This window comes from Podarcis filfolensis (assembly GCF_964270895.1).
Source record: "Podarcis filfolensis genome assembly, chromosome: 13".
NCBI lineage: Eukaryota > Metazoa > Chordata > Lepidosauria > Squamata > Lacertidae > Podarcis > Podarcis filfolensis.
Window position 1 is genome coordinate 11356255 of NC_139615.1, and position 26927 is coordinate 11383181.

Genomic DNA, 26927 nt, shown 5'->3' on the forward strand with positions numbered 1-26927 from the left:
CCAGAAAACAGAACCTCCAGATCTGAATTCAAAACATAGACCTGCACATGTAGATAAAGGTTGTCCTTAAAATGATGCTTTCTCTTCAATGACATTCTCATTCTCCACCTATTATTAAAACCACTTGTGTTATTTGTCATCACAATATGGTATTCCTTCCAGGGAGCACTCAGGGCTGATTTCCTGAAGAATGGATGCGTTTGATCTTCTTGCAGTCCATGGGACTCTCAAGAGTCTCCTCCAGACCATAATTCAAAAGCATCAATTCTTCAGCGGTCAGCCTTCTTTATGGTCCAGCTCTCACTTCCATACATCACTACTGGGAAAACCATGGCTTTAACTATACGGTCATCACAATATAGTATTCCAATAAATTTCAGCTGTAATTATTTATTTTGTAATGCATTCATTCATTCTCCCCCCCCCCTTATATCCCTCGTGCTCCCATTTTGTGTTTTCTTCATTTTTATTGCCCTTCCACTTTGAGTGGTGATCACCAGCATTGACGCACACAGTTAATTCCCTACCTGAGTCAAGCCTCTGTGCCATTCAATTCTGTCATTATCAATGGTGAAGTCTTTCCCAAGAGGATCAAGCCTCCCTACTTTAACTCTGATGTAAGATTTATTTTGGAATGTGACCAAGTTTGTAATATCAAATCCGGATGCTAATTCTCCATATTCATCCAGTGTGATTGCATCTCCAACACTGTTGTTGAATGAGATTCCCTGCAGGAATGAGTGGAGCTAGGTTGAAAGAGAAGGACAATGAGAAGGTCAGTGTCTGTCAAGGAAGGGAAGGAGTTTAAGAAAATGAAGAAAACAAGAGCTTGATACTAATGTTTTGTAGAGACTTTGTCACATAAGGAATATCTGTTAGTCAAATAATGGATACTGGGTACAGGCCACTGTCCTGCACTCAGAAAATGACAATTAAATGAGGAAACATTACCTGCCAGGGCTCCACATTTTGAGGAGACAATATGTCGCTGGCCTCCATTCTATTGTGTTTTGATCTGGTTGATTTCATGATATTTAACGCATGTGCCAAAGCGTACACAGCGTTATAGATGCTGTAGCTGTGGCCGGTCATGCCCATTTCAAAATAAGTTGCAGGAAGGCTCTCCAGCATCTCCTCTCCAGTACATCTGCCATGGATTAATGCAGACATAATGGAGTTTGACCATGAACAACCGAATGCTTTTTCCCAGAAATATTTGATAAAGCCATCTTCATCAGACCAAGAAGGATTTACATTCTGAAGAAATTCTTGGAAGTCTTGAATTTCCTTTGAATGAATTGTGAAGGAGATGGCACCATGGAACATTTCTCTATCCATATTAGTAATTGTCTGATAGCTATATAATGTGAAATCAATTTGGGCTGTTGTAATCCACACTTTTGCTGTAGAAAGCATCTTCTTATTTTGAGGAAACAGTATTTGACTTACCTTGATTCCCCCTATAATCCCTCCCAACCATGTAATAGTTCCACTTTCTCCATATATAACAATTGCATTGGCGTTGCTCAGCATGAAAGTTGGAAAAATACCCTTTATGTAAGTAACCATTTCTTCTATGTTATCAGAGAAGTGCACATGTGTCTGAGCTCTTTCTATGAATGCTGAACATATTCCATTCTGCAAAAGCATAGGCTCCATGGTCTGCAAGAATTGTTCCCCACCTTCATTATCTATCACATACAGCCCGACCCATTTCCATTTGAAGTGTAGAAGTAACTGGACAATTCCCTGGTACTGGAGGGCTTCACTGGGGACCATGCGGTAAAAGGAATGGAACTTGTTTGGAGCATTCATTGCTGGTTCAAATGAGCCATATGAAATCTTTAAGAACAACAGCAACAGATATATTAGGGTCGGAACAGGAGCTAATTATTGGATAAAATGGCAGATGGGATTGCCAAATTTCCCAACCCTCTGGATACCTGCCCCTTTCCTGCCCCACTTAAAAATAAATAAATTTGCCAAGCATGTAAAGCTGAATGCACACAAGTTAAATATGCATAAATTGTGGATCTGCTGTACTGTTTAACACTCCCCCCCCCCATTTTGGTAAGCATCATGGTACAACCTTAAAGTATAGATCCCAAAGTGACTTTCACACACTCCAGCTGAAGACTAACAAATGTATGCTGCCTGAAGTTCTCATGTACTACAGTCTACTTCATAAGATACAGTACATGAAATGTTTTTTAAGTGCCATATGTATCTGAGAGAGAGAGAGTTGGAAGCAGGAATTGTAACAGGCTGGTCAAAAGATTGTTTCCATCAACGATTGCACTAACCGCCTGGTAAACTCTTTGATAAAAAGAATAATATTAATGAGCACCCAACATTTATAAAACTGTTATAATTTATAATGCCTGTTTTTGGAAGTTAGCCTCTTTAAGTACAACATGACTCACTCTCAAGACAACGTGTATGTTTTGTATTGGTTCATGGAGTGTGGCCTTGTCTTTGAGATGGGATGGGACTTGCAATATTCAGTGATTGCCCATTACATGCAATCATGGGTATACAGTGGTACCTTGGGTTAAAAACTTAATTTGTTCTGGAGGTCTGTTCTTAACCTGAAACTGTTCTTAACCTGAGGTACCACTTTAGCTAATGGGGCCTCCCGCTGCTGCCGCACCGCCAGAGCATGATTTCTGTTTGCATCCTGAAGTAAAGTTCTTAACCTGAGGTACTATTTCTGGGTTAGCGGAATCTGTAACCTGAAGCATCTGTAACCTGAGGTACCACTGTATGTGTGTGTGTAGAGGGGCAGAGACAGTGGGGGTGGCAGTGGACTGGCAGATAAGGCAGTCTCTTTAACCTAGAGAGAGAATTTCTCTAATAGACTGAGTGAAAAATCAGTAATTATACAAGTGGTGGTCTTGAGGGTTTGTGGTTCTGGGATTTTTGTGAAGATGCTGTTGTAATTGCCAAAAGCTGATAACCCATCTCCTTCTATCACATTTGAAGCAATTCGCCTGTAAATGAATTAAACAAAATTCTTTCACACCCCCACCCATTTCATGCACATTATTTGATAGACCCAAAGGCAATTCCACATATTTCAGTTAATTTTACTTTTTGCCATTATGCCCTTCCATCTTTATAATTCATGGAAACTCTGCTGGAAAGAATGGAAAAAGGAATTGTGGGGGCGATGAGAGGAAAGCCTGATCATAACAATCTTCAGATCCTACCTGTGGAATCTTGTAAAGACTCAAGATGTCTGCCATGCATGAAGAGGTGTCAGAACTAAGTCCCCCAATTACTCCTATTACATTTTCCTGAATGCCACATTTGTAGTTAGGGAAAAACTGATGTGATTTAAAGAGGAGGTCCAGAGTGGTGCGGTAAGTCTTCCTTGAATCAGTATAGCTGTCATAGATGTGGAAGCCAAGGGTGACATTGGGCAAGATCCATGGATTTTCATTGATCTCATCAATGGCAAAAACCAGAGCAAGGATGTGTTGGTAGAACTTGGTCACCATGCTGCAAATAAAGTGACTTACTATTTCATGGCAGAATCATACAGTGAACAGTACTGGTCCTTTCTAGACCAGAGAGATTCAGCAGTTTATTAAGTAGAAGGCACAGCCAGCAAGGTTAGTCATTAGCTAAAGAAAGAAAATGCGCTGTGATAACCTTTCACTGCATTGTTCCTTTAGACTAGTACACCAGGTAAGGGCTTACCCATACTTACTTTTTGCCTAGCTCTTTCCAGGCATAGCTCCACATGTTCCCCATGTCCAATAATTCTTTTTTTCCTTTTGCCCCAGAGCTTCCCCCATGAACACCCACTTTTTAGTGCTAAATTGGAGAAAAGGTTGATTCAGGGTATGCTCTGGAGCAAAATACTATGATGACGATGACGACAACTAATGGCACTCGGACATGGAGCTTTAAAGCAGGCATAGGCAAACTTGCCCCTCCAGATGTTTTAGGACTACAACTCCCATCATCCCTAGCTAACAGGACCAGTTGTCAAGGATGATGGGAGTTGTAGTCCCAAAACATCTGGAGGGCCGAGTTTGCCTAAGCCTGCTTTAAAGTATGGTCCATGCCTAGAAAGAGTGGAGGAAGGTTGTAAATGTTTGGATCTGACTTCAACTCTCATATTTTTAAATGTATCAGAACACATACATTATGGAGACACGGATTCAGAATTGATGAAATATTTTCTGGAACTGCATTTCAGTTTTGGTGTTTTTGTCCAGTTTGTTCTTCATTACTTAAACAGTTTCAGTTATGCATAACGACTGTTGCTGAAACACTTTGATAATTTTTGGATGCAATTTATTGTCTCATCAATTGATGGAGCATAGTTTAAAAAAGAACAACAACACACACAGAATAAATTGGCACAATTCTATTATCAATACGAATTGTCCATAATTTGATCTGCTCTAGAATGCTTTAATCTAAGCATTTCTGTTCCATAGTACAACCCTTAAAATGGAGATCACAACAAATGTGCCATTTTCAAGTAGACTGCAGGAGTAGGGAATGTGTTCCCTTAAGGGTAATCTTTGGGTGGCCTGGGGTATGGAGGGCCAGAATCAAAATAATGCAGGATGCACCATTTCCTTCTGCCATCCTGTTTCCTCTCTCTACCACTCACTTCCATCCGTCCATCCCTCCCTGCCATTGCTTTCACCCACCTCCCTTTCTCCTATTTTTATGGTCAAGGGTAGAGCCAGCCCAATACATTTTGGCACCTGAGGCAAGCCAGGAAAGAAGGTGGGAGTGAATGTGGGAACAAGTGTGGGTAGAGACCAGCAGCACTTCCTATTCACCAAGAGGCTGTTTTGGTGGCAGCTTCAAGGGGGGGATTGTGAAAGAGGTGGCAAATGCAGCCTCCAAGGAACATATCCCATCTGTCTCTACCACTGTGGCAGCAGCAGCAGAACCAGGCAATGCATCCCTTGGAGGGCAGATCTGCCAACCCTGTGGATCCTGCCACCTCAGGTGGACACCTCACCTTGCCTCACCGGACGAAGGCCAGTGGTACAGCATCCACTTTGCATGCAGAAGGTCCCAGATTCAACCCTTGGCATTTCCAAGTTGGGATGGGAGTGCCCTTTGTCTGAAACCCTGGAGAGCCACTACCACTCATTGTATGCAGTGCAGAAAATACTGGGATAGATGGACCATTAGTCTGTCTCAGTATAAGACAATGTCATATGTTCCTCCTCCTTGTCATGTGCATGAAATTTGGCTGAGTGCTAAATGGGTCCACCCCTGAATTAAAGAACTATATAGGATGAATATGTTTGGATGGGTGAAAATATGGGCAGACACAGCACCTATGCTATAGCCAGGTAGAGAGCTATTCAATCATAGGACATTAATATTTCCTTTTTTTTTCCCAAGTGAATTTTTATTGTTTTCCTTACATATTCTTTTCCAACAAATTGTAATAGCACCATACATTCCCTTTGACTCTGCCGAGTCGCGACCTCCCTCCCTCCCCACAACTGGTATATTTATCCTCTTTCCATCACACACATCATTCTCATATTAGTACTATTATACATTGGAGGTATTATGTCAGTCCTGCTAGTGTCTTGACCTCTTTACAATTCTTCTTTAAATATTCAATAAATTTACTCCAGTTATTTTGGTATCTTTGATCTCCCTGGTCCCGGATCCTCCCTGACAGTTTGGCAAGTTCTGCATATTCTGTCAACTTCGCCTGCCACTCCTGAATAGTTGGTATATCTTGTACTTTCCATCTTTGGGCCAGAAGGGTCCTCGCAGCAGCTGTAGCATACATGAACAAATTTTGATCTTCTATTTTAATTTTTGTTCCTATTAAGCCTAATAGACACGCTTCCGGTCTTTTGGGGAAAGTATATCTAAATATTTTTTTGAGTTCATGTTCATTATAAATTGATTCCCAATTTTTTTTTACCTTATCGCAGGTCCACCACATATGGAAATAGTCGCCATCTGCCTTTTTACATTTCCAACATTTTCTTTCTTTTTTCCTATACATTTTAGCTAATTTTACTGGCGTCAAATGCCATCTATACATCATTTTTAGCAAGTTTTCCTTTAAAGCCATGCATCCTGTAAATCTCAAACCCTCCTTCCATAATCTTTTCCATGCATCCAATTCAATGTTATGCCTAATATCAATTCCCCATTTTATCATTGATTCCTTTACTTCTTTGTCTTTTGTATACCATTCTAGCAATAAACTATACATTCTTGATAAAATTTTATCTTTACAGTCTATTAACTCGATTTGGAATTTTGATTTTTTATCTTCGAACCCATTTCTCTTTTTATCTTCCTTTAATAAGTCACTGATCTGGTGGTATTGCAGCCACCCTGTTAACATCTTTTCAATTTGGTCATATGGTTTGAGCTTTATCCCTTGGTCTGTTTTCCTAGTAATATCCTCATATGTTACTCTTTCCCCTTCCATGTTTACTTTTTTTGTTGTGAGCACCTCAATTGGTGATATCCACCATGGTGTCTTTCTTTCCAGGAGGTTTTTATTCCGATCCCATACTTCATATAAAGATTTCCTAATCACATGGTTTAGAAAACCTTTATGTACCTTTACTTTACATTAATATTTCCAAATATCCAATTGCCAGACGAACCACAGCCCAATTGCAATTGATTGAGCACATCATTTTCTCATGTTTTGATATTTCTTTAAAAAGTTTACTTTCATTATTTCCCCCAAATTAAAGTAGTACTTAGTGATTCATATAAATATTTAAAAAAAAACTAAAAGGGAAAAAAGTTTTTGCTTACACTGGGTACTTGATAAGGGCATGAGAAGGGTGTTGGTTGAAGAAAATGTTGGAGAGCACTGGATTTGAGATGTGAGACAGGATCCCACCAATGAGGAGATCAGCCGAATGGTGCCACTCATGTGGAACATCTTCAGGATTATTTCTGGTGCACTTAATGGTGTGCACATAGCACACCATGTTTGGAAGTAGCAGTATCAGAAGCACCAACATCCTGATGGCAAACTTCTCTCCACACAAGGAGACTCCTGGTTGAAAGATAGCTTGGGTGGTAGCAGAATCTGGGAATGTACTTCTCAAATGGACACGTTTCCACCTTATCATTAAACTCAACTGTTTAAAAGTGTATATTGAATTCTAATTGAAAACAGAATCTTGAATTTTCCTCTACACAGAGAGAGGGCAGAATGACAAAAATGACAGAGACCTACCTCTCCCCCCCACAACTTAGCTGTTAATGGAACAAGGGTTTTACTTATAACCATTTCAGATTTGCTTTTAGTATTTTGTTTTCTTATTCTATTTTGGAAATCTACTGGAGCTTTGAGCAGCTGAACTGATTATAGTGATTTTGATAATTATGTTGTTGTTTAGTCGTTTAGTCGTGTCCAACTCTTCGTGTCCCCATGGACCAGAGCACGCCAGGCACTTCTGTCTTCCACTATAATTGATTATAGAGGGGGAAATAACTTTTGTTATGTTTTTGGATGCCATTATAAATCAGTAGCAAAACTGCTGAAGCAAACATATTTGGCAGATCATAGAATCAACCATTTGGTAACTACCTAAAAGGTCATCAACTCCATCTCCCCTGAAGATATGCAAAATGCACTGCTACAAAATGTACTGCTACAAAAGCTGGGTATCCATCTTCTGCTTAAAAAACTTGTAATGAAGGGGTGTCTACTACCACCAAAGGCCATCTGTCCATTATCAGACCACTCAAATTTTCAGGAAGAACTGCTTTCTGATGTAGTAGGACTTTCTAATTTGATCCATTCTACTGCTGCACAATGGCAGAAATAAGAGCAGGGAAATTTAGGATGACCAACAATGACTCCAATTTAATAATAAATGAGGAAATGGGAAAATGCTTTGGATAGAAATGTCAATAGTACAATTCATTTTCCCTCCTCTTATGATCAGTATCAGGAACAGGACATTTTAGTGACGAACATACTCTAACATCTTTCCACACTATAAGTTGTTGTTTCTAATTAAAATGAATAATTTTCTTATATACCACATCTTTAGAAAGATAATAGCATTTTTCTTCTAATCCCATTTTCAGTGCTAGAGGCTTCTATGTACTTCAGCCCATACGACACCTCATGTTCTGTATTTCTTACTGTATTTGGGGAACAGTGAGAGGATCTCAGCACCATGCCAGGATCTAGAGAACATGGGGAATTTCTTTATTTCTTTATAAAATTAAGTGTATATCTCAATTTCAGAATAAATGTCAAAGTGGTTTACAGGTATTTATTATGATATAATAAAAAGCACACAAAAAATGAAAAAAGATTACCAGCCGACTATTTCAGAACGAACTCCCCTAAAGGGCCATACAATGCAATGCACACATCTCAAGAAACTAATGCAGAAATGGTTTATGATTGTTCCAGAATTTTGAGACTCATGAACTATCACCCTTCTAAACTTGGAAGGTGATAACCCCACAAGATATTGTAATGTATTGACTGGCACATGGTGTGGGGGGGGGAGAAGTTTCTTAATATAGATGTTAAATAACATGTGTAGACCACTGTAGAAGACCATGGGAGAAATGTCCTGATTCTGGGCAGTAGCATCTTGATGTTAATCTCTGAAAATGGCCCAATATATAGGAGCAGAGCCTTTGCAATATGTTGTTCTCAGTCCCAATTTCATAGTGCTGATTGAGAGGAATAACATGGCCAATTGTATCAAAAGTCCTTGAGGCGTCAAGGAGTGGGAGCAGGTTACACACAAAACTATTGTCTTCAGGACCCACCCAGCCACTCCCTGCAGCAAGATTTAATAAGATTAGATGAGCAAGAATCAAGAGGGCAGTTAGCTAGAGATGGGCCAATCCATCAATGCTGGGGGGATTTAAAGGTCTTACTTTCCTAAATTTATGTTCATCTTTCCATTTCTCCATCTGTGAGTGGTGTTTTTTTTGTTGGTGCAAAAACTCAGTCACATTTTAGTACACATTTTGCCTAAATGCACCATTTTAAATGGTTCTCTGTATTGCATTGCTTGGTCATATGTCCAAGCTGAACTGGCTTAGGATCCAATCTAAGGCTCAGACTTCTGGGGAGGAAAGATGACCATCTAGTCATTGATTGCTGACACTTCTTTTCTAGGTTTCTCCAATTATAACAACCAAAACAACTTTAGACAGCTTGGTCGGGGAGGCTCCTGAACAGCAGAATGTACCATATCTTGTCTGTTTTGCTCAAAACCAGATGTAGGCCCTAAAGTTCTGTTCAAAGAAAGCAGATTCCAAGGGATGGGAAGTGAACTTCCATGGATCACAGCAAAAAGCCTTCAATACTGGGCTGAAGTTGCACAGAATACTCAGGAGAACAGAGCTGAGTCATATCTGGCTTGACCAGCTTCTCCAGTGAAATTTCAATGATACATAACAGGTTGGTCCATTCATACATAATCAAATCATGGGTCAGCATAGTTTTATCATGGATAAAAGGAGAACCAATGGATGGCTGGGGACTGTGGTAGAGAGTCCATTAATACAAGGTATAAGTGCAAGCTTGATAGAGTGCATGTAGTTATCTGTCTGCTTTGCCTACCTCTCTCCTCAGTTAATAAGATAGGTCATCCAACAGCCACCTTCTCCAATATCCTTCTTCCAAGACACACCCTGCCAGAAGAGTTCAACACACCATCTATCATCCTGCCAGACCACAAAGGCATCCATCCTCAATGGTCAGATTGCATATAGCCCACAATAAATATGCCCACCCTCCAGCTGATGAAAACATATATTCTACTGGCATTCCATTCCACCTGTTGCCTGAGGCATAAATAATCAGTTTTCTACACATTTCTCACACCCAGGGGTTAGAAATGACACCTCAGTCTCTCTCACATGCTTAACTTTGCAGGAGTGATGTAAGAACATGACTCAATGTGTTCCAACATCCATTCAGATTTTCTTCTGTTACTTTCTGTTACACTGCAATTTGTTTTGGCTTCTGTTTTGTTACATATATATTTTAACTTAGCACACAATAGAAACATGTAACTCAACCACCAACAGATATTTACAAATATGTTATCTTCCCTGTATGCTTCCTTTCAGAGTTCATGCATTTCTAGATAGGTCGCCTTTTGTGACAAAAACAACATTGGTGTGCCCACCAGTACCCCATTGGTGACCCATGGCTTAGAAGGTAAAGAATCCTCCAGCAAATTCTAGTCATAAAGAGGACATTATTTTTTTTTGAATGCAATTCTCTTATAAGTTCAGGATTCAACTTTTGAAAACAAATGAGTTTCTAGCTCAGAATAGGGTTGGATTCTGCTCATTACTAAGAATTTGTTGAGAACATTCTCCAGGGTTTTGTGGCCATGAGTTTCCCACTGTGGCAGGCCTCTTGGACCAGATGAACTCTGAGTTCCCTTCCAACTCTAAGATGTAGAAAAAATGTTTGCTTCAGCAGTGTTGAAGCAAACATATTTTCAGCAGGCTAAAACACTGCACAATTTATTACCTTCCTTGCATTATCAAAATCATTATAATTAGTTCAAGTGACCAAAGCCCCAGTGGCTTCACAGAAGGTAGTAGGAAGAAAAAATTAACTTGAAAGTCTGAATTGATTATAAGCACCCCAGTGTTCCATAGACAGCTAAGATTAAGAACTAGGGAGAGGCAGGAATCTGTGATTTGATCTGTTTCCCTCTTTCGTTGTAGTGCTGAAGTTTCAAATTGTTGTATCTTTATTGTCATTCGATGTATGCTTTTGTGATATTGTTGCGGTTAAGGATAAGGGGGGGGGGTAGATGTCCCTTTGAGTAGAGTGTTGGCAGAGCCAGCTGCCACTCAAACCATCTTGCTCAGATCAGGTCAATAGCAGTAATATTATGGTAAACTGAGAGACGTGGGAGATTTCATGTGTGGATGGAAGCTTGCCATCAGGATGGTGATTTTTCTTCTTTTGCTTCCAAACATGGTGTGCAAAGTGCATAGCATTAGCTGCACCAGAAAGAAACCTGTGCGTGTTCCAAATGAGTGGTATAAGCCAGGTGATCTCCTCATTGGTGGAATGACATCTTTTATCCATTACATTTTCCCTGAAATTACATTCAATGAGCAACCTTCCCCAGTACTGATTGAAGACCCTTTGTAAGGAATTGTTTCCTTCTATAAAACTGCACTTTGTGTTTGTTTGTTTGTTTGTGTGTGTGTGTGGTGTCTTATGTTTCTATAGTTGACTGCCTCTTTGAATTCATGTTTCCTTGATTTCTTTGAAAAAGACTACAAACAGTTCCCATTATCTGCCTGCGCTCTGTGTAAATTCACTGATTCGAATGTAAAGAATTATGTCCAAACTTCTCTATACACTCTGCAGATTCAGATATCTGAACAGCCAGCATTTGCCCCCTTCCTTCCTTCCCTCCTTCCTTCCTCTTTGCTGGCTGACGGCAGCCTTTTTCAGGTAGAAAACCATGGAGGAAGGGAGGGAGCAAGATCAGATGAATGACAGAGCAGGAGAGTGCATAGTATTAGCTGCATCAGAAAGAAACCTGTATGTGTTCCACATGAGTGGTATGAGCCAGGTGATCTCATTGGTGGGATGACATATTTTATCTGTTACATTTTACCTGAAGTTTTATTCATGAAGCAACCTTGCCCAGAACTGATTATCTCACCTTTGTAAGGAATGGTTTCCCTCTATGAAAGTGTGTTGTGTATGTGTGTTGTGGTGTGAGTGTTTCAATGATTCTTTACATTTATATTGTTGGCGACGTGTTTCTTTGATTTTAAATACTATGCTCATATTGCCATTTGAACCTTTGGAAACATCAACCTATTGTAATTCAATTTGAGCAGAAATTCAAAATATGAAGCATTCTATCATAGTATGCAGGAGAGATATACTTTGCATTGAAAATGAGAGCCCTTAAGTCCCTTGATTTATTTCATAATTATATTCACTTTTAAAAATAACCAAATGCCAACAGCTACTGGCAAAAGAATCTGCTATGGGACCAAAAGAAGATCTCATAAAAGCATTCTAGAAGGGAATGGGTTTTCATTTATTCCTGTCTTGAAAGAGTTAACTAAAGAGAATCTAAGAACCAAAGCAGCAAAACAAAAAGAAGAAAATTTGTTCTTCTTTTTCATGCTTTCTTTACTAAATGGTCTTCTGGAAAGAAGCCACCAAGATATGTGAAGAAAAATGCAGTTTCTCCCCAAACTGCTGCTCAATAGCAGATTCCCACTTGCACATTGGAATTTTCCACTTCTCTCATTTGCAACCTCCCCTCCAAACATGCTCCCAGAAGGCTAGAGGACTCTCCCTGACCCCACAGAAGATTTCAAAGGCATACAGAAAGAGGAGAGGAAGGAGAAGTTTCATTGCATAAATGGACCTCCACACGAATATTGTTGGATAAATCTACATTGATTTTATTTTGTACTATATGTCCAAGATTGCTGAAAATGGGATATACTAGAGTATAGAAAAGAATTAATTAAAGCGGGGTTTGTTTGTTTTGGGGACCATCTGTGTTACAAAACAGCTTAATAAAGGGATCAGCACTGTCTGTCTATAGGGAACAGCTTGGCACCTGTAGGTAGTGCTGACAGAGACCCCACTCTGAAACATTACCAGCTACCAGTGTAGAAAATGCTGAGCTAGATAGGCTGGGCTCAAAACTGGCTTTGAAACTTTAAAAAGGAAGCTGCCAAAGCTGAACAGATAGGTATGAATATGATGAAGTTTTAGGATGTTTTGGAAAGTGGCAATGATTCCAAACACAGAATCACACTTCTGTGGTCTGTTGATGTTCATGGCATAGTTCTTGCCAACCAGACTTACTGAATGACTTTGCTGGTTGTGCCCCTTCTTTATAGTTCGACAGCTGCATATCTCAAATCTAGAAGAAAACGGTATTAAAATAATTATGTGCACTGTTTAATTATCCAGTTAATTTATTTATTTGCAGCATGGTGACAAAGCTCTACCAGCATATCCTAGCCTTGGTGTTCGCTGTTGAAGAGATCAATGAGAATCCCAATATCTTGCCCAATGTCACACTCGGGTTCCACATCTATGACAGCTATTGTGACTCAAAGATGACCTACTGCAACACACAGGATCTGATCTTTAACTCTCATAACTTTGTACCCAACTACAAATGTGGCATCCAGGAAAATGTAATCGGAGTCATCGGGGGACTAAGCTATGAGACCTCCTCAAACATGGCAGACATCTTAGGTCTTTACAAGATTCCACAGGTAGGATTTGAGTATCCAAACAATGGAAATCTCTCCCTTTCATGTAGGAATTTGATTATTCATGTGCAATAATTTGACTGTTTGGTCGTTTTTCCTTCAGAATTTTGGTGGGGCCTCCTTCTTGAGAAAAGAATGCCTTTTCAAACCAAAACCTCAGGTTATGTCAGATGCAATCCCTATTGTATTTCTTTGGTGTTTCATTAGGTGGTAGTAATATACTTATGAATTCCACTGCATACTTTTGGTGTTACTGTCAGGCTACTGTATGAGTTACTAACTTCCTCATACCCAGATCTTTTTCATGAGTGACCTTAGGTTTTCAGAGGGGCAAGAGTGCCTCAATTGTTGATTGTCTAAAGTCATCAGCACCACTAGGATATTAATTCTTTCCATGAGTGGCTTAGCGAAAACTACTTTGTGGACAAATTAGGAGGTCAGCCAGACCAAATTAGAACACAGGTCAGAGGTTCCCATCACTAACCGTGAGATATTAGAGAGTATTTGACAAGGTTTTAAACAATATGATGAATGCCTCTTTCCATGCTGAAATACCCTCTTCTTCCTTTTTTCTTCTTCCTTTTTAGATTTCATATGGTTCATTTCAACCAGAATTGAATGATCAGTTGAGGTTCCCTTCTTTTTATCGCATGGTCCCCAATGAAGCCCTTCAGTATCAAGGGATTGTTGAGTTACTTGTGTATTTCAGATGGAAATGGGTAGGTCTGATGGCTATAGATGATGAAGGCGGAGAACATTTTTTGCAGACCATAGAGCCGATGCTTCTGCAGAATAAAATCTGTTCAGCATTCATACGTCGAATTGGTACCAATTTGCATACCTATTTTATTGAACGTAAAGTAGTCTCAGAAACACAGGGGCTTTTCCCAGCTTTTGCAGTAAGCAAAGCTGATACAGTTATTATATATGGAGAAACGTCTTCTATTTCATGGTTACCATATGCTATAGAAGGAACTAGAATACTTCAGGTAATGCATCCTGAATATCAGGAGAAGGTATCTGCAGCAAAAGTGTGGATTACAACAGCCCAAATTGAATTCACATTCTCTAAGCTTCATGATTTGTTTTATGCTGAAATGCGAGAGCTTCATGGTGCTCTGTCCTTTGCAATTCACTCAAATGATCTGCCCGGCTTCCAAGAATTTCTTCAGAATGTACGTCCTTCCTGGGCAAATGAAGATGGTTTTATCCATACTTTCTGGGAGCAAGCATTCAAGTGCAGATTTCCAAACGCTATGGAGCAAATAGACGACACGTACACATGTACAGGAGAGGAGATGCTGGAGAGCCTTCCTGCTCCTTATTTTGCAATGAGCATGACTGGCCACAGCTACAGTATCTACACCGCTGCATATGCTCTGGCACATGCCTTACATATCAGGTACTCATCCAGAGCCAACCACAGAACTGTTGAGACCAGTGGCCGACCATCTCCTCAGACTGTTGAACCTTGGAAGGTAAAGTTTCCTGTGGCAGACTGTTCAGTTTGCATGCAACACTGAATTCTCACCTATTACTATTGATGCCTTTGTATATGGCATATTGGCATTAAAATGAGCAAATTTTGGAATTTGTCACCTCAAGAGTTAATGCATTTAATGAATACAAGTATGCCTATAATGTAAATTTATTTGTTCAATGAATGTCTAGAATGTATTTGAAGAAAATAGACGCTCTGGGGCAGCACATTCAAAAACCTGAATTTCCACTAATTTTGTGATTTGCCACTCTCTTCCCATATCTGCTACTGAAAGTTGAATAAACCTTCATTGTGAATTTCCCCACTCCCAGCCAAGAAAGTGAATTCAAATCTATCTAGGAAAGTTGCCTGAACCACCTTAATGATAATATTACAACACTTTATAGATTTTTTTATTAGAACTCTCCCTTTCTCTCTCTAGCTCCACTCATTCCTTCAGAGGATGTCATTCAACAACAGTGATGGAGATGAAATTACGTTTAACAAACATGGGGAATTAGTAGGTGGATTTGACATTAGAAACTTGGTGACTTTCCCAAATAGATCCTACATCAGGGTCAAAGTGGGGAAGATGGATCCTCAGGCTCCTCCAGGCAAAGAGTTTTCCATTTATGAGGACAGAATCAAATGGCACTGGAACTTGACTCAGGTAGGGAAAGAGCCACACTGCCTCTCAAGTATCAATATTCATGATCATACAATAAAATGAGATGTCTATAGATGTACACTGGCAGAGAAAGGGGGGGTGCGGTGGGTGTGGTCCACCCCAGGTGTCATCCCTGAGAAGGGTGACATCACTGCCCTGCCCCCTAGGACACTTGCCATGGGTGACGCCCCCCTGGGATGCGCCCCTGTGCACAGCTAGCCCCGCCCCCACGCACACGGTCGCTCTGAATGCCGGAGCACCTATGCCGGGAGTCTGTAGATGTAACAAAGAAAAAGGCAAAATTGATTAATATATTGCATACTTTTGAAATTCACTGAGAAACTGTTGACAAATTGATAAAAGTGTGTTAAAGAAACTGAGGAATGCAGCAGTGTCATCTTGCATTGAAGAGGGGCCTGATGTTGCACGCATGCAAGGTGCGTGTGTGACGTCACACACGCGGCATGCAACAAGTGCTTGTGACATGGCACGGTTGGGAGCAGGCCGCACCAAGCACCCTGTGCCACACAGTTGAGAGAAGACCAGGTGCTGTGCACCCCACGCTGAATCCAGAGCACCCTACTCTGTGCTGTTGCGAGCCTGTTGGCCAACACCAAATTAGCCAAAGCCGTTAGGGTTTCAGCTAGTGACTCAGATACCTTAGAGTCCAGGCTAGCTAGGCTTTTGTCCTCTTACTGAAGTCTCACAACCAGGCTTCTAGGTCAGTCTTCACCACTTGCAGCTGTTGATCTAGCAAACCCATTGAGAGGACTTCATTTCAGCAAACTGCTGCTCCATCTGCTGCTAGCTTTGCTGCTTTATCTGTTCCAGGTGTGTTCCTGTTCCTCCCTCCATTTAGAATCAGGACTCTTTGCTCACAGGCTCTTCTCCAGAAACACAAATCTAGATTCTAACACCAGTGTTGCATGTCACCCCAATGTCTGAGTGGTGTGAGATTCCAGGGGTTCCGGGGGTGGTGTTTCTTTTGGAAATGTGGCACAGCAGAGACTATGGTGTCTTTAAGAGATATGGTTTACTTACACATATATACAACCTGAACCTTCAGTGAAATCAAACATTGCTCTGAAATATTTCTCTGGCTCTCTCCATTCTGCTGCTTTACTTCTAGGTCAAATCATTCCTCCAAACTCTGTACTCTAAACTCTGGCTTTACCTATTGAGTGAGAAAACCCCACCCATTTGCCACCTTGCGCCAAGCCCCTTAATCCCTCTTAATGGTTCATCATCCAGGCTATCACCACACCAGGAGGCTGGCCTGGCAATTCCAAGAATTAGAAACCTTGATTAAATTCTAACACTTGTTGGATCCAGGGATTAGAGGGGTCTGGCACCCACCTTAACACCCCAAACTCATAACAATATCAACAATTTCTAACGTCTTCAAAATAATATATGGAACAGAGACAATTGCCTTTTAATACAGAAATTAAAATTTCTGTCATTACATTCATTTTTAATATAACCAGTCAAGACAGCCAAGAAAAGTTTTAAGTTTTTCTTATTGATTGCAAGGTTTTCTTTTACAGTCCTTTCAAATGTGAAATAATTATTTTGAAAGCAAATACTGATAAACTTTAAATTGTGAGTTAACAATCAACATTCAAATGGCTTGCTACATCCTGCTTTAGCTATTCCATTAAATTATTTCGCATCTGTATTATTTTTATTAATGTTATATCCTGAAACATTCATACGGAAGGGAGAAATTCTAACTATGGATAGCTAGTGAAATTAACACTTTATTAAGTTTAGAAACATCTAGTTCAAGTCATTCTGTCTCAGGCATGGAAAAACTTTCGTACTTTAGATGTTGCTGAACTACAATTCCTATCATCCCTGGCCATCAGTCGTAACTGCTGAGGCTGTCAGGAGTTGCAGTTCAGCAACATTTAGAGGGTAAAACGTTTTCCGCACCTGTTCTAGGTAGTGACATTAGATCAGATGTTTTACAAGTTGTACTATTTGCTGGGCTAAGTATAGGTACAATGGGGACGCAGGTGGCGCTGTGATCTAAACCACTGAGCCTCTTGGGCTTGCCAATTCAAATCCCAGTGATGGGGTGAGCTCCCATCGCTCTGTCCCAACTTCTGCCAACCTAGCAGTTCAAAAGTACGCCAGTGAAAGGAGATGAATATCAGACTATGTTTTTTTACTCTAAAATAATGTTCAAAATCTGGGCTTGTCTTATACACGGATAGTATCTCCCCCCATTATTTAATCAGAGTCCCCCCAAATAGGGGGCGTCTTATACATGGGGGCATCTTATAGACGGAAAAATACAGTAGGTGCCGCTGTGGCGGGAAGGGAAACAGTGTTTCTGTGTGCTCTGGCTTCCATTACGGTGTCCCGTTGTGCCAGAAGTGGTTTAGTCATGCTGGCCACATGACCTGGAAAGCTGTCTGTGGACAAATGCTGGCTCCCTCGGCCTGAAAGTGAGATGAGTGCCACAACCCACTACATTGTGTGCCCACTACATAGAGGTCTGGAGGGTAACTGTTATGATATGAGTACTATTCAGCTGCGAACCAGCTCGATGTTTACATCACATGATGGGTCTAAGCGTGGGACAGGATGTTCCAGGCGATTCTCAGGGTTATGTTCTCTGTGTAACATGAGACCTTCCTGTTGTTTGTGTCCGGGAGGTGTGAGCCAGTTGCTTGGAGGATTCTGAGTGAGAAGACATGCTTTTGTACAGTGTACAGTCAGGAATAAAAGTAGCAATGAAATAGACTACTTTCTGACTGTTTTCTTTCTCCTGCTGCTATGCAAGGGGGAAGGGGGTGTGCACCTTTCACGAGGGAGGTGTCGCCTATTCTAGATCTCCCTGGTCTGCCAGGATGCCAGCCAGGGTAGATCACCAGCAACAGGCCCCTAGAGCCTGGGAAGAGGAGCCAGCCTTTCAGAGGGGGCCAGTTTCCAACAAATGGTAGCAGAGCCGATGGTTGTGGGATGGTTGTGCCAACAAGTGCTGGCACCGTGGATGGTTGTGGCAACAAATGACAGCTAAGGATGGCTGTAGCACCGAGTGGAAGTGGTTTTGCTGTTTGTGACGTTCCACGGACCTCTGACAGTTCCTAATGGATGGCTGCCTGGTGAACGCGGATTGAAAGGATCTCCGGTTCATCGAAGTGCTGCTGTTTTTGGATTAAAACACAGCGAGGAAGCCACATTCCTGCATTCCGGGGGAGTGCTGATAACCATGGCCAGCAACCGCCAAGGAATCGTGAGTACTTTGGGCTGACTTATGGGCTCGTTAAGCTTCAAAGACAAAAGGGAAGCAAGCCGGAGTTGAGCAGTTAAGGCTCAAGGGCTGTTGGATTTTTCAGCGTTGCTTGCTGCCAAAAGCTTACAGCTCGTAGCTGATAGCTGTAAATTGGGATCAAGATGGATGCCAAGTCCGGGGCGAGTCTGCCTTATCCACCCCCCCCTAACAAATGACAATTATTCCTCGTGGTCTTTAAAGATGAAAGCCCTGCTTGAGAGACAGAGAATATTTGGGGTGATTCAAAATCCCATTCCTGCGGCACCTTCAAGGGTCTGGGATGACTCTAACATGCAAGCAAGGTCTGCTATCGTCTTGTGTGTTGCGGACGATCAATTAGTGCATATATCACATTTGGAATACGCAAGAGAGATTTGGCTTACTCTTCGACGTATTCATCAGCGCGAAGCGGCTGGCACAGCGCTGCTGCCCTTTGAGAAGCTCGCAAACATGAGACTGAAGCCTGATGGGGATGTGCAGGCACATCTGACAGAGATGCAATTTCTACGCCAGCAGATGGCGCGAAGAAATTTTCTTCTTGAGGAGTCTTTTTTTTTTTTTTAATGATAATCAACAGCTTGGATCAAAGGTTCAAAACGGTTGCGAGTCAGCTTGGATCACTACCTGCTGCAGATCTGACGGATCAAAGAATTTGTTCCGTTGTTCTGAATGAGAGAGGCAGACTTGCTGCAATGGCTGTTGCTGATGGGGGGAGTGAAACTAGCAGTTCAACCACCCCCACTGTTGTTGCTGGAGAGGAGCAAGCTGTAGCTCTAAACGTCATTCGTTGTTACAATTGTGGTCAGCCTGGACATATTCAGAAGAACTGTAAAAAGGCCAAAAGAAGCCAAAGGGGGCTCGGCAAAGCCAGAGGCTACTGGCAAGGGTCGTGCCAAATCGCAGGCAAGGCCAGCAAAAGCTCTGATGTCGCCAAAGGCCTCATCATCGGTTGAGAATGCATTTATTTTGGACACGGGCGCGACAGAGCATCTAACGTCACGCAGAGAGTTATTTTCTATGTTTCAGAATCAACGCTTCACTGTGAAACAGGCCAATGGTCAGGAGATGGAAGCGACTGGAACTGGGACTGTTTATTTGGAGAGCCTGAATTTGACTATAAATAACGTTTACTATGTACCAGACTTAAAATTCAATTTGTTGAGTGTCTCTCAGATGACAAAGAAAGGGTTGGTGTTATCCTATGATGAGAAGAGATGCAGAATCTTTAAAGACGGAAAGCTGTATCTTTCTGCCGAAGAGAAAGATGGACTGTATTTGTTGACTTTTGCAGATTCTGATTACAAAGTGTGTAATGCATGTGAATCTAAAATGTCTTCTCTTGCAGGTCTATCCAAAGGTACCAAGGAGAAGAAATCAACAAAGATTACCAGGATTTTTCAGCGAGTGTATGCTGATGTAATTGGTCCTCTAGCTCCCTCTAGAGGCAAAACATGAGAGCAGGTGTTTATTGTGGTGGCTCCCAATTTGTGGAATTCAGTCCCCAGGGAGGCTCGCCTGACACCATTTTTATATATACCGTATTTTTCGCCCTATAGGACGCACCGGCCCATAGGACGCACCTAATTTTTGGGGGGGAAATAAAGGGAAAAAAATATTTTCCCCCCAGGCGTGGGGCTGGGGCGGGGGAAGCCCAAGCTTCCCTCGACCCCAGCCCCCAGAACATGCAGCTCTCCGCAAGCGTGGGAGCCCAGCGCCGGGCTCTGACGGCTTGCGGAGAGCTGTGCGAAGCTAAGCCTCGGCGCGCTGCGCCTCTGCACTGTCCCCTGAGCTTGTGGGGCTGGCGGCGGGGAGAAGTGGGCTTCTCCCCGCCGCCAGCCTCCAAACCACGTCGGGAGACAGCGGGATGGCACGCTGTGCCTCCCCGCTGTCCCCAGAGCTTGCGGGGCTGGCGGTGGGGCTCTCCTGAAGCCTGGAGAGTGAGAGGGGTGGGTGCACACCGACCCCTCTCACTCTCCAGGCTTCAGCGAAAGCCTGCATTCACCCCGTAGGACGCGCACATATTTCCCCTTCATTTTTGGAGGGGAAAAAGTGCATCCTATAGGGCGAAAAATACGGTATTTGGATGACAAATAAAAACATTCCTCTTCCACCAAGCTTTTGGCTATTAATGATCCATGGCCTTTTAAAGTGTGTGCATAGGCGGATAAGTATCCAATAAATTCAATAATATAATAAAAATATAATATAATATAATATAATATAATATAATATAATATAATATAATATAAATCTTCTTTAGTGTTCAAGATGCCTGATCTAGTAGGTATTTCATCTAGTGATTCTGGCACCTGTTCTCTTGTGCATATTTTATTCCACGTCATTTGCACTTTCGTTTATTGGTGCTTTTTACTGATATAAGTTCAATTTCCTGAACATTTTCTTAATAATCAATTTCCCTTTGGATAGGTACCACCTCTTTCAGTATGTAATGACAACTGCCATCCTGGCTACCATAAGAAAAAAAAAGAGGGGGAGAAATCTTGCTGTTATGATTGTGCTCCATGTCCAGATGGGATGTTTTCAAATGAGATTGGTAGGACTTGTCATATAAATATATATCAAAGAATACATCCCCCCCCCAAAGTAAGCTGGGGGTTATCTTCAAAGAATGGTATAATGAGTACTTCCCCCCCTAAAAAAAATGTTTAGGGGTACTTTCATTTTCCTACACATAGTGAAATACTGCCCCTCAAGGAGGCCAAACTTAGATTCACAAAATGTATAGGGGTATGTGTACCCATCCCCCCAGAAAAAAGCACTGGGTATAATATATAGTTTTTGTTATTTACATACAAAAGTTTTTTGAATAGTTCTTGTTAAATCTCTTGAGTAAAAAATACGTAGAAACCCAGGTGAAACATTTTAGCACCAGCAAATTCCCAGGTAACTCTGATGTGATGATTGCAAGATCTGTTGTCTGCAAAATGTAAAAGAACGTTTCATTAGTAATATTAAGGGGGGGTGTGTGTGTGTTTTTGTTATTATGAAAAAGTTGTGGAAAAACCCTTTTAAATACAAAGGACCCTTTTTAGGCATCTGTTGTGAGCTTCTCTAAGGAAGTCCTTAAAGCCCCCAAAGTTCCACACCCCCAATTTGGGTTCATCTGGTGGATCTCTGTCTCCTTAGAAATGTAGAGATCTAGAGGTCTTTCACATAGAGATCCCAAGCAAGTTCCCTTTAGAAAGCATAGTCTCAATTCTTTGCATCCATGTTAGGTGGGCTTCTGCTAAGATAAGACAGCAATGATGAGAACAATTTCCCATGCATTTAAATTGCTGTTCCTTTTCTCTCCAGACATGGAAACTTGTGTCCCTTGTCCAGATGACCAATATCCAAACAAAGGAAAGGATCAATGCATTCCTAAGATTCCAAACTTCCTGGCTACTGATGACACTTTGGCTATTGTTCTAAATTTCTCTGCAGTTTTGTTAGCACTGATTACGGTGCTGGTGCTTGGCATCTTCATCAAATACCAGGACACTGCCATAGTCAAGGCCAACAACAGAAGCCTCACCTACATTCTCCTCATCTCCCTTCTCTTGTGTTTCCTGTGCTCCTTGATGTTCCTCGGAAGGCCTAATGTTGTAAACTGCCTTCTCCGACAAACTGCTTTTGGTATAATCTTCTCTGTCGCCCTCTCTAGCATCTTGGCCAAAACCATCTCTGTGGTTTTGGCATTCATGGCTACCAAACCAGGATCCAGGATGAGGACATGGTTGGGACAAAGGCTGACTTATTCCATTGTCCTTTCCTGCTCCAAAATTCAAATAGGGATCTGTACTCTGTGGCTGGCAACCTCTGCACCATTCCCAGATGTGGACACATACTCAATGACTGAAGAAATTATATTGCTATGTAATGAAGGCTCAAGCATCATGTTTTATTGTGTCCTGGGCTACTTGGGCTTCCTGGCCTTTCTCAGCTTCACTGTAGCTTTCCTAGCCAGGAAGTTGCCTGACAGTTTTAATGAAGCCAAGTTCATCACTTTCAGTATGTTGGTCTTTTGCAGTGTTTGGCTCTCCTTTGTTCCTACATACCTGAGCACAAGTGGAAAATACATGGTGGCTGTGGAGATCTTCTCCATCTTGGCTTCCAGTGCTGGGCTACTGTGTTGCATATTTTTCCCTAAATGCTACATCATTCTACTGAAGCCTGAGTTGAACAACAAAGATCAACTGATCCGAAGAAAGCTATAAATAATAGAAGGGTTTATGCTTCCAATTTTTTTCTTGGTATTCTACACATAATCATCAGATATGTCTAAATAAGCAGGGACTAATTACAACAGTTTTTGTTCTGTGGTTTTGCATAGTGATTTTAAAAAGAAAGAAAGAAAACCCATGGAAATAGATGCAAGAGGCTAAAATGTTAACAGGATATGCAATTCAGTGCAAGTAAGATATATGAACTCTTTGTTCCTTGATTGGCCAATAAGTTGAAAACAGGAATAGAAAACATGTATATTACTGTGGCAGAGTTTTTCAGAAAATTACAGTTGATGTTAGAGCTCTGGTATAAACAGAATAAACTCCAGGAAGACTAGAAGCTGCAATGTTGTAACCATGAGACGAGTTGAAGTGTCTTTATTTCTAACCAGTGGCTCAAGATTCGGCCCACACCAACATTAAGTTACAATATGTTCCTATTCACACAATGTGGATAGGTAAGTGCTTGATGTTTCCTCAATATGCTATGATTTTTTTAAAAAATCTGCTTAATTTTATTGATTGGTTTTATGGATAGTAGTTCCCTGTTGTGACCTGCCCATTGATTGTTTTGTGATGAAAGTCAATAAACTAGTAAATAAATTGGGAACTCATATCGACTGCATTGAATTGAATGTGTTTCTTTCTGTCTCTTTCAATTGGTTTGTTATTTACCCCTTCCCAAAAACCTCACGGCCTTACTCAGTGCAGGGAATTGGCTGGGCTACTAAGTAAGTTACAGAAGTTAAAGGCTGTTAGCAAAGTGAGAGCCAGACAATAAAGACATCAGATTGGAGCTCCATTGCAAGGTGCAGACTGCAGTGGTCATAGATGACAGTTTACTGTCTATAATAGATTCTGCAGCATTCTTCAAATCCCATCATACTTCTTACTTTTAGTAATAAATTAAAATAGTAGTAATAACACTATTTGAAATTGTCTATTTTGCAAGAAGAGAATTTCTGTTTGAAACCTTTGTCACATTTGGTGGGACCTGTGTTAAGCTTCCCAAGCTTCATTTAATTGTTCATTTATTGCTTTCAAAAAATTTGTCAACCTGCCCCACACTGCAACAGGCAAGTTGTGACAAAACAATAACCCCCATCCCCAGGGAGAACCTTGAAGTTCCCTTCCAACTCTGTGATGAAACAAATATGTTTCATTCAATGAAACCATATTTTCAAAAGGCAGGAACGTTGCAGAAGTTATTATTTCCCCTGCAATTATCTAAATTAGTATAATCAATTCAATTGACCAAAGCTCCAGTGGCTTCACAGAAGACAGAAGCAGAAGACATTCAATTGGAACATCTGAAATGATTATAAGTTCCCCAGTGTTCCATAGACAGCTAAGATTAGGGAATAGAGAGAGTTAGGGCTGTGTCATTTTGACCACTTTCCCTCTTACTTTGTAGAGCTCACATTTCAGATTGATGTAGTTTAATTGGCATTCAAGGTATGCTTTTGTGATATTGTTGAGGTTAAGGTTAAGGTGGATAGGAGTCCCTTTGTGTAGTGTGTTGGCAGAGTCAGCTGCTAATAAAGTCATCTTGCTCAAATGAGGTCAATAGCAGTAATGATATGGTGAACTGAGAGACGTGGGAGATTTCATGTGTGGACGGAAGGTTACTATTAGGATGGTGATTTTTCTCCTTCTGCTTCCAAACATGGTGTGCAAAGTGCATAGTATTAGCTGCAGCAGAAAGAAACCTGTACGTGTTCCACATGAGTGGTACGAGCCAGGTGATCTTCTCATTGGTGGGATAACAACTCTTATGCATTACGTTTTCTCTAAAGTTTCATTCACGGAGCAACCTTCCCCAGAACTGATTCGGGACCCTTTGTAAGGAATTGTTTCCTTCTATAAAACTGCAGTGTGTGTGTGTGTGTTTCTGTGTGTGGTGTTCTATGTTTCTATAGTTGACTGCCTCTTTGAATTCATGTTTCCTTGATTTCTTTGAAAAAGACTACACACGGTTCCCATTATCTGCCTGTGCTCTGTGTAAATTTACTTATTTGAATGTAAAGAATTATGTCCAAACTTCTCTATACACTCTGCAGATTCAGATATCTGAACAGCCAGCACTTGCCCCCTTTCTTACTTTCTTGCTTGTTTGCTCTTTGCTGGTTGGTAGCAGCCGTTTTCAGGGAGAAAATCATGCAGGGAGGGAGGCAGCAAGATCAGATGAATGACAGAGCAGGAGAGATCAGACAAATCACTTCTCTCTTTGTCTCTCTTTTGCTGGTTGACTGCAGTCTTTTCAGGAGGAAACCATGTGGGGGGACATGGGGTCAGATAAATCCAAGATTATAAATGTTCCCATAGGAATAAATTTCATGCTTTGATTCCTGAATGGCTTTCTAGCTAGACATACCAAGATATGTAAAGATAAATGCATAGGGTGAAAATCAATGCACATTCCCACTTGTGCAATGCAGCTTTCTCCTTCTCTCATTTGAATTACTCTCAAAATCTTTTCTAGAAGGTTGGAGAACCATTCGGAACAATTTTTGAAGTGACAGTCCATGAGCAGAACTCCAATCTCACTGTGTTGGAAAACCCACATTGATTTCATTTCACACCGTATCTTTATTTGACATCTCCAACACTACTTGAAGAATGTAAATTTTAATAATAGTAAGAATAATAATAATAATCACAAATGGAAATACTGGATCATAGATATGAATTAATTAAAGCATCCTTCAAAGAAGCAGGGTTTGTTTGGTTTTTTGAATGATTTATGCTATAAAACAACTTACTAAAGAAATCAGTACTACAAACCATTAGACACAATTGTTCTGTCTGTGTCTGCATACAGTATAGGGAACAGCTGTAAGGAATTGTTCCAGGACATGCTTTTCATGTTAAGGGTTGCAGTTTAAATTATTGGCATCCACTGGTAGGGCTGACAGACTCACATGCTACACCATGAAAGTAAACGATATATAAAATGTTGAGCTAGATGGAGTTCCCTGCATTCCGCTCTATTTCCACTCAAAACTGGGTTTCAGATTTTTAAAAGGAAGGTGCTGAAGATACACAGACAAGTATGAAATTGATGCATTTTTAGGAGATTTCAGAAATTACCAGTGATTCCAGACACAGTTTCGTACTTCTGTGACCCAGCTGGTGCCCATTGCTGAAATTGTCTAGAGTTAAAAAAGAATGGATGTAATATTACATATGAGTACAGTGAAATTCAAGGAAATATTTCATATCCTCTATGTAGATTGTTCCACCATCTATATATTCTGAGTTACAATAACTATGATCTGGTTGAATGGAACTCCAGAAACAGAATTATATCATGCACAAGTCTAATAACCATAACATAGCTGTTTTCTTGCCAACAGGATTTAGTTAATGACTAACTTTCCTGGCTGTGCCCTCTCTTTATAGCTGGGCACTTTTAGCTCTTGGATCTAGTTGAAAACAGTGTTAAAATAATTTAGTTTAATTTTCCAATGAAATTGCAAGTCCCTTCATTTGCAGAGTGGTGACAAAGTTCTACCAGCATATCCTAGCCTTGGTGTTCGCTGTTGAAGAGATCAATGAGAATCCCAATATCTTGCTCAATGTCACTCTGGGGTTCCACATCCATGAGAGCTACTGGGACCCAAAGATGACCTACCGCAACACTCAGGATCTGATCTTTAACTCATATAACTTTGTGCCCAACTACAAATGTGGTATCCAGGAAAATGTAATAGGAGTCATCGGGGGACTGAGCGCTGAGACCTCCTCAACAATGGCAGATATATTAGGTCTTTACAAGATTCCACAGGTAGAATTTGATTATCCAAACAATGGGAATTTCCAATTTTCATGTAGAAATTTGGTGACACAAAAAGTGAAGTCTGTATTTTTTCTTGTTTTTATCCTGTCATCTGGCACAATGAAGTGGGTGGCCTATACAGAACATAGTAATATTCTGTCTATCTATCTGTCATCTATCATCTGTATCTATCTATCATCTATCTATCTATCTATCTATCTATCTATCTATCTATCTATCATCTATCT

At 40.9% G+C, this 26927-nt stretch overlaps 1 protein-coding gene across 1 annotated transcript; it reads left to right on the top strand.

Annotated features, from left to right (window-relative positions):
• The first annotated feature begins 13154 nt into the window (after positions 1 to 13154).
• On the top strand, positions 13155 to 22224 carry LOC310747183 (metabotropic glutamate receptor 4-like). The gene is made up of 4 exons (XM_083581541.1): positions 13155 to 13248; positions 13833 to 13964; positions 15168 to 15395; positions 21991 to 22224. Exons 1-4 carry the CDS (start codon positions 13213 to 13215, stop codon positions 22105 to 22107), a joined length of 513 nt encoding a protein of 170 aa, XP_083437667.1. The 5' UTR covers positions 13155 to 13212; the 3' UTR covers positions 22108 to 22224.
• The last annotated feature ends 4703 nt before the right edge of the window (positions 22225 to 26927 follow it).

Coding starts and splice junctions, on each gene's coding strand:
- LOC310747183 (XM_083581541.1), top strand. CDS start 13,213: ATGGCAGACATCTTAGGTCTTTACAAGATTCCACAG. Junction 13,249..13,832: donor GTCTTTACAAGATTCCACAG/GTAGGATTTGAG, acceptor CTTCCTTTTTAG/ATTTCATATGGTTCATTTCA. Junction 13,965..15,167: donor TGTATTTCAGATGGAAATGG/GTAGGTCTGATG, acceptor TTCTCTCTCTAG/CTCCACTCATTCCTTCAGAG.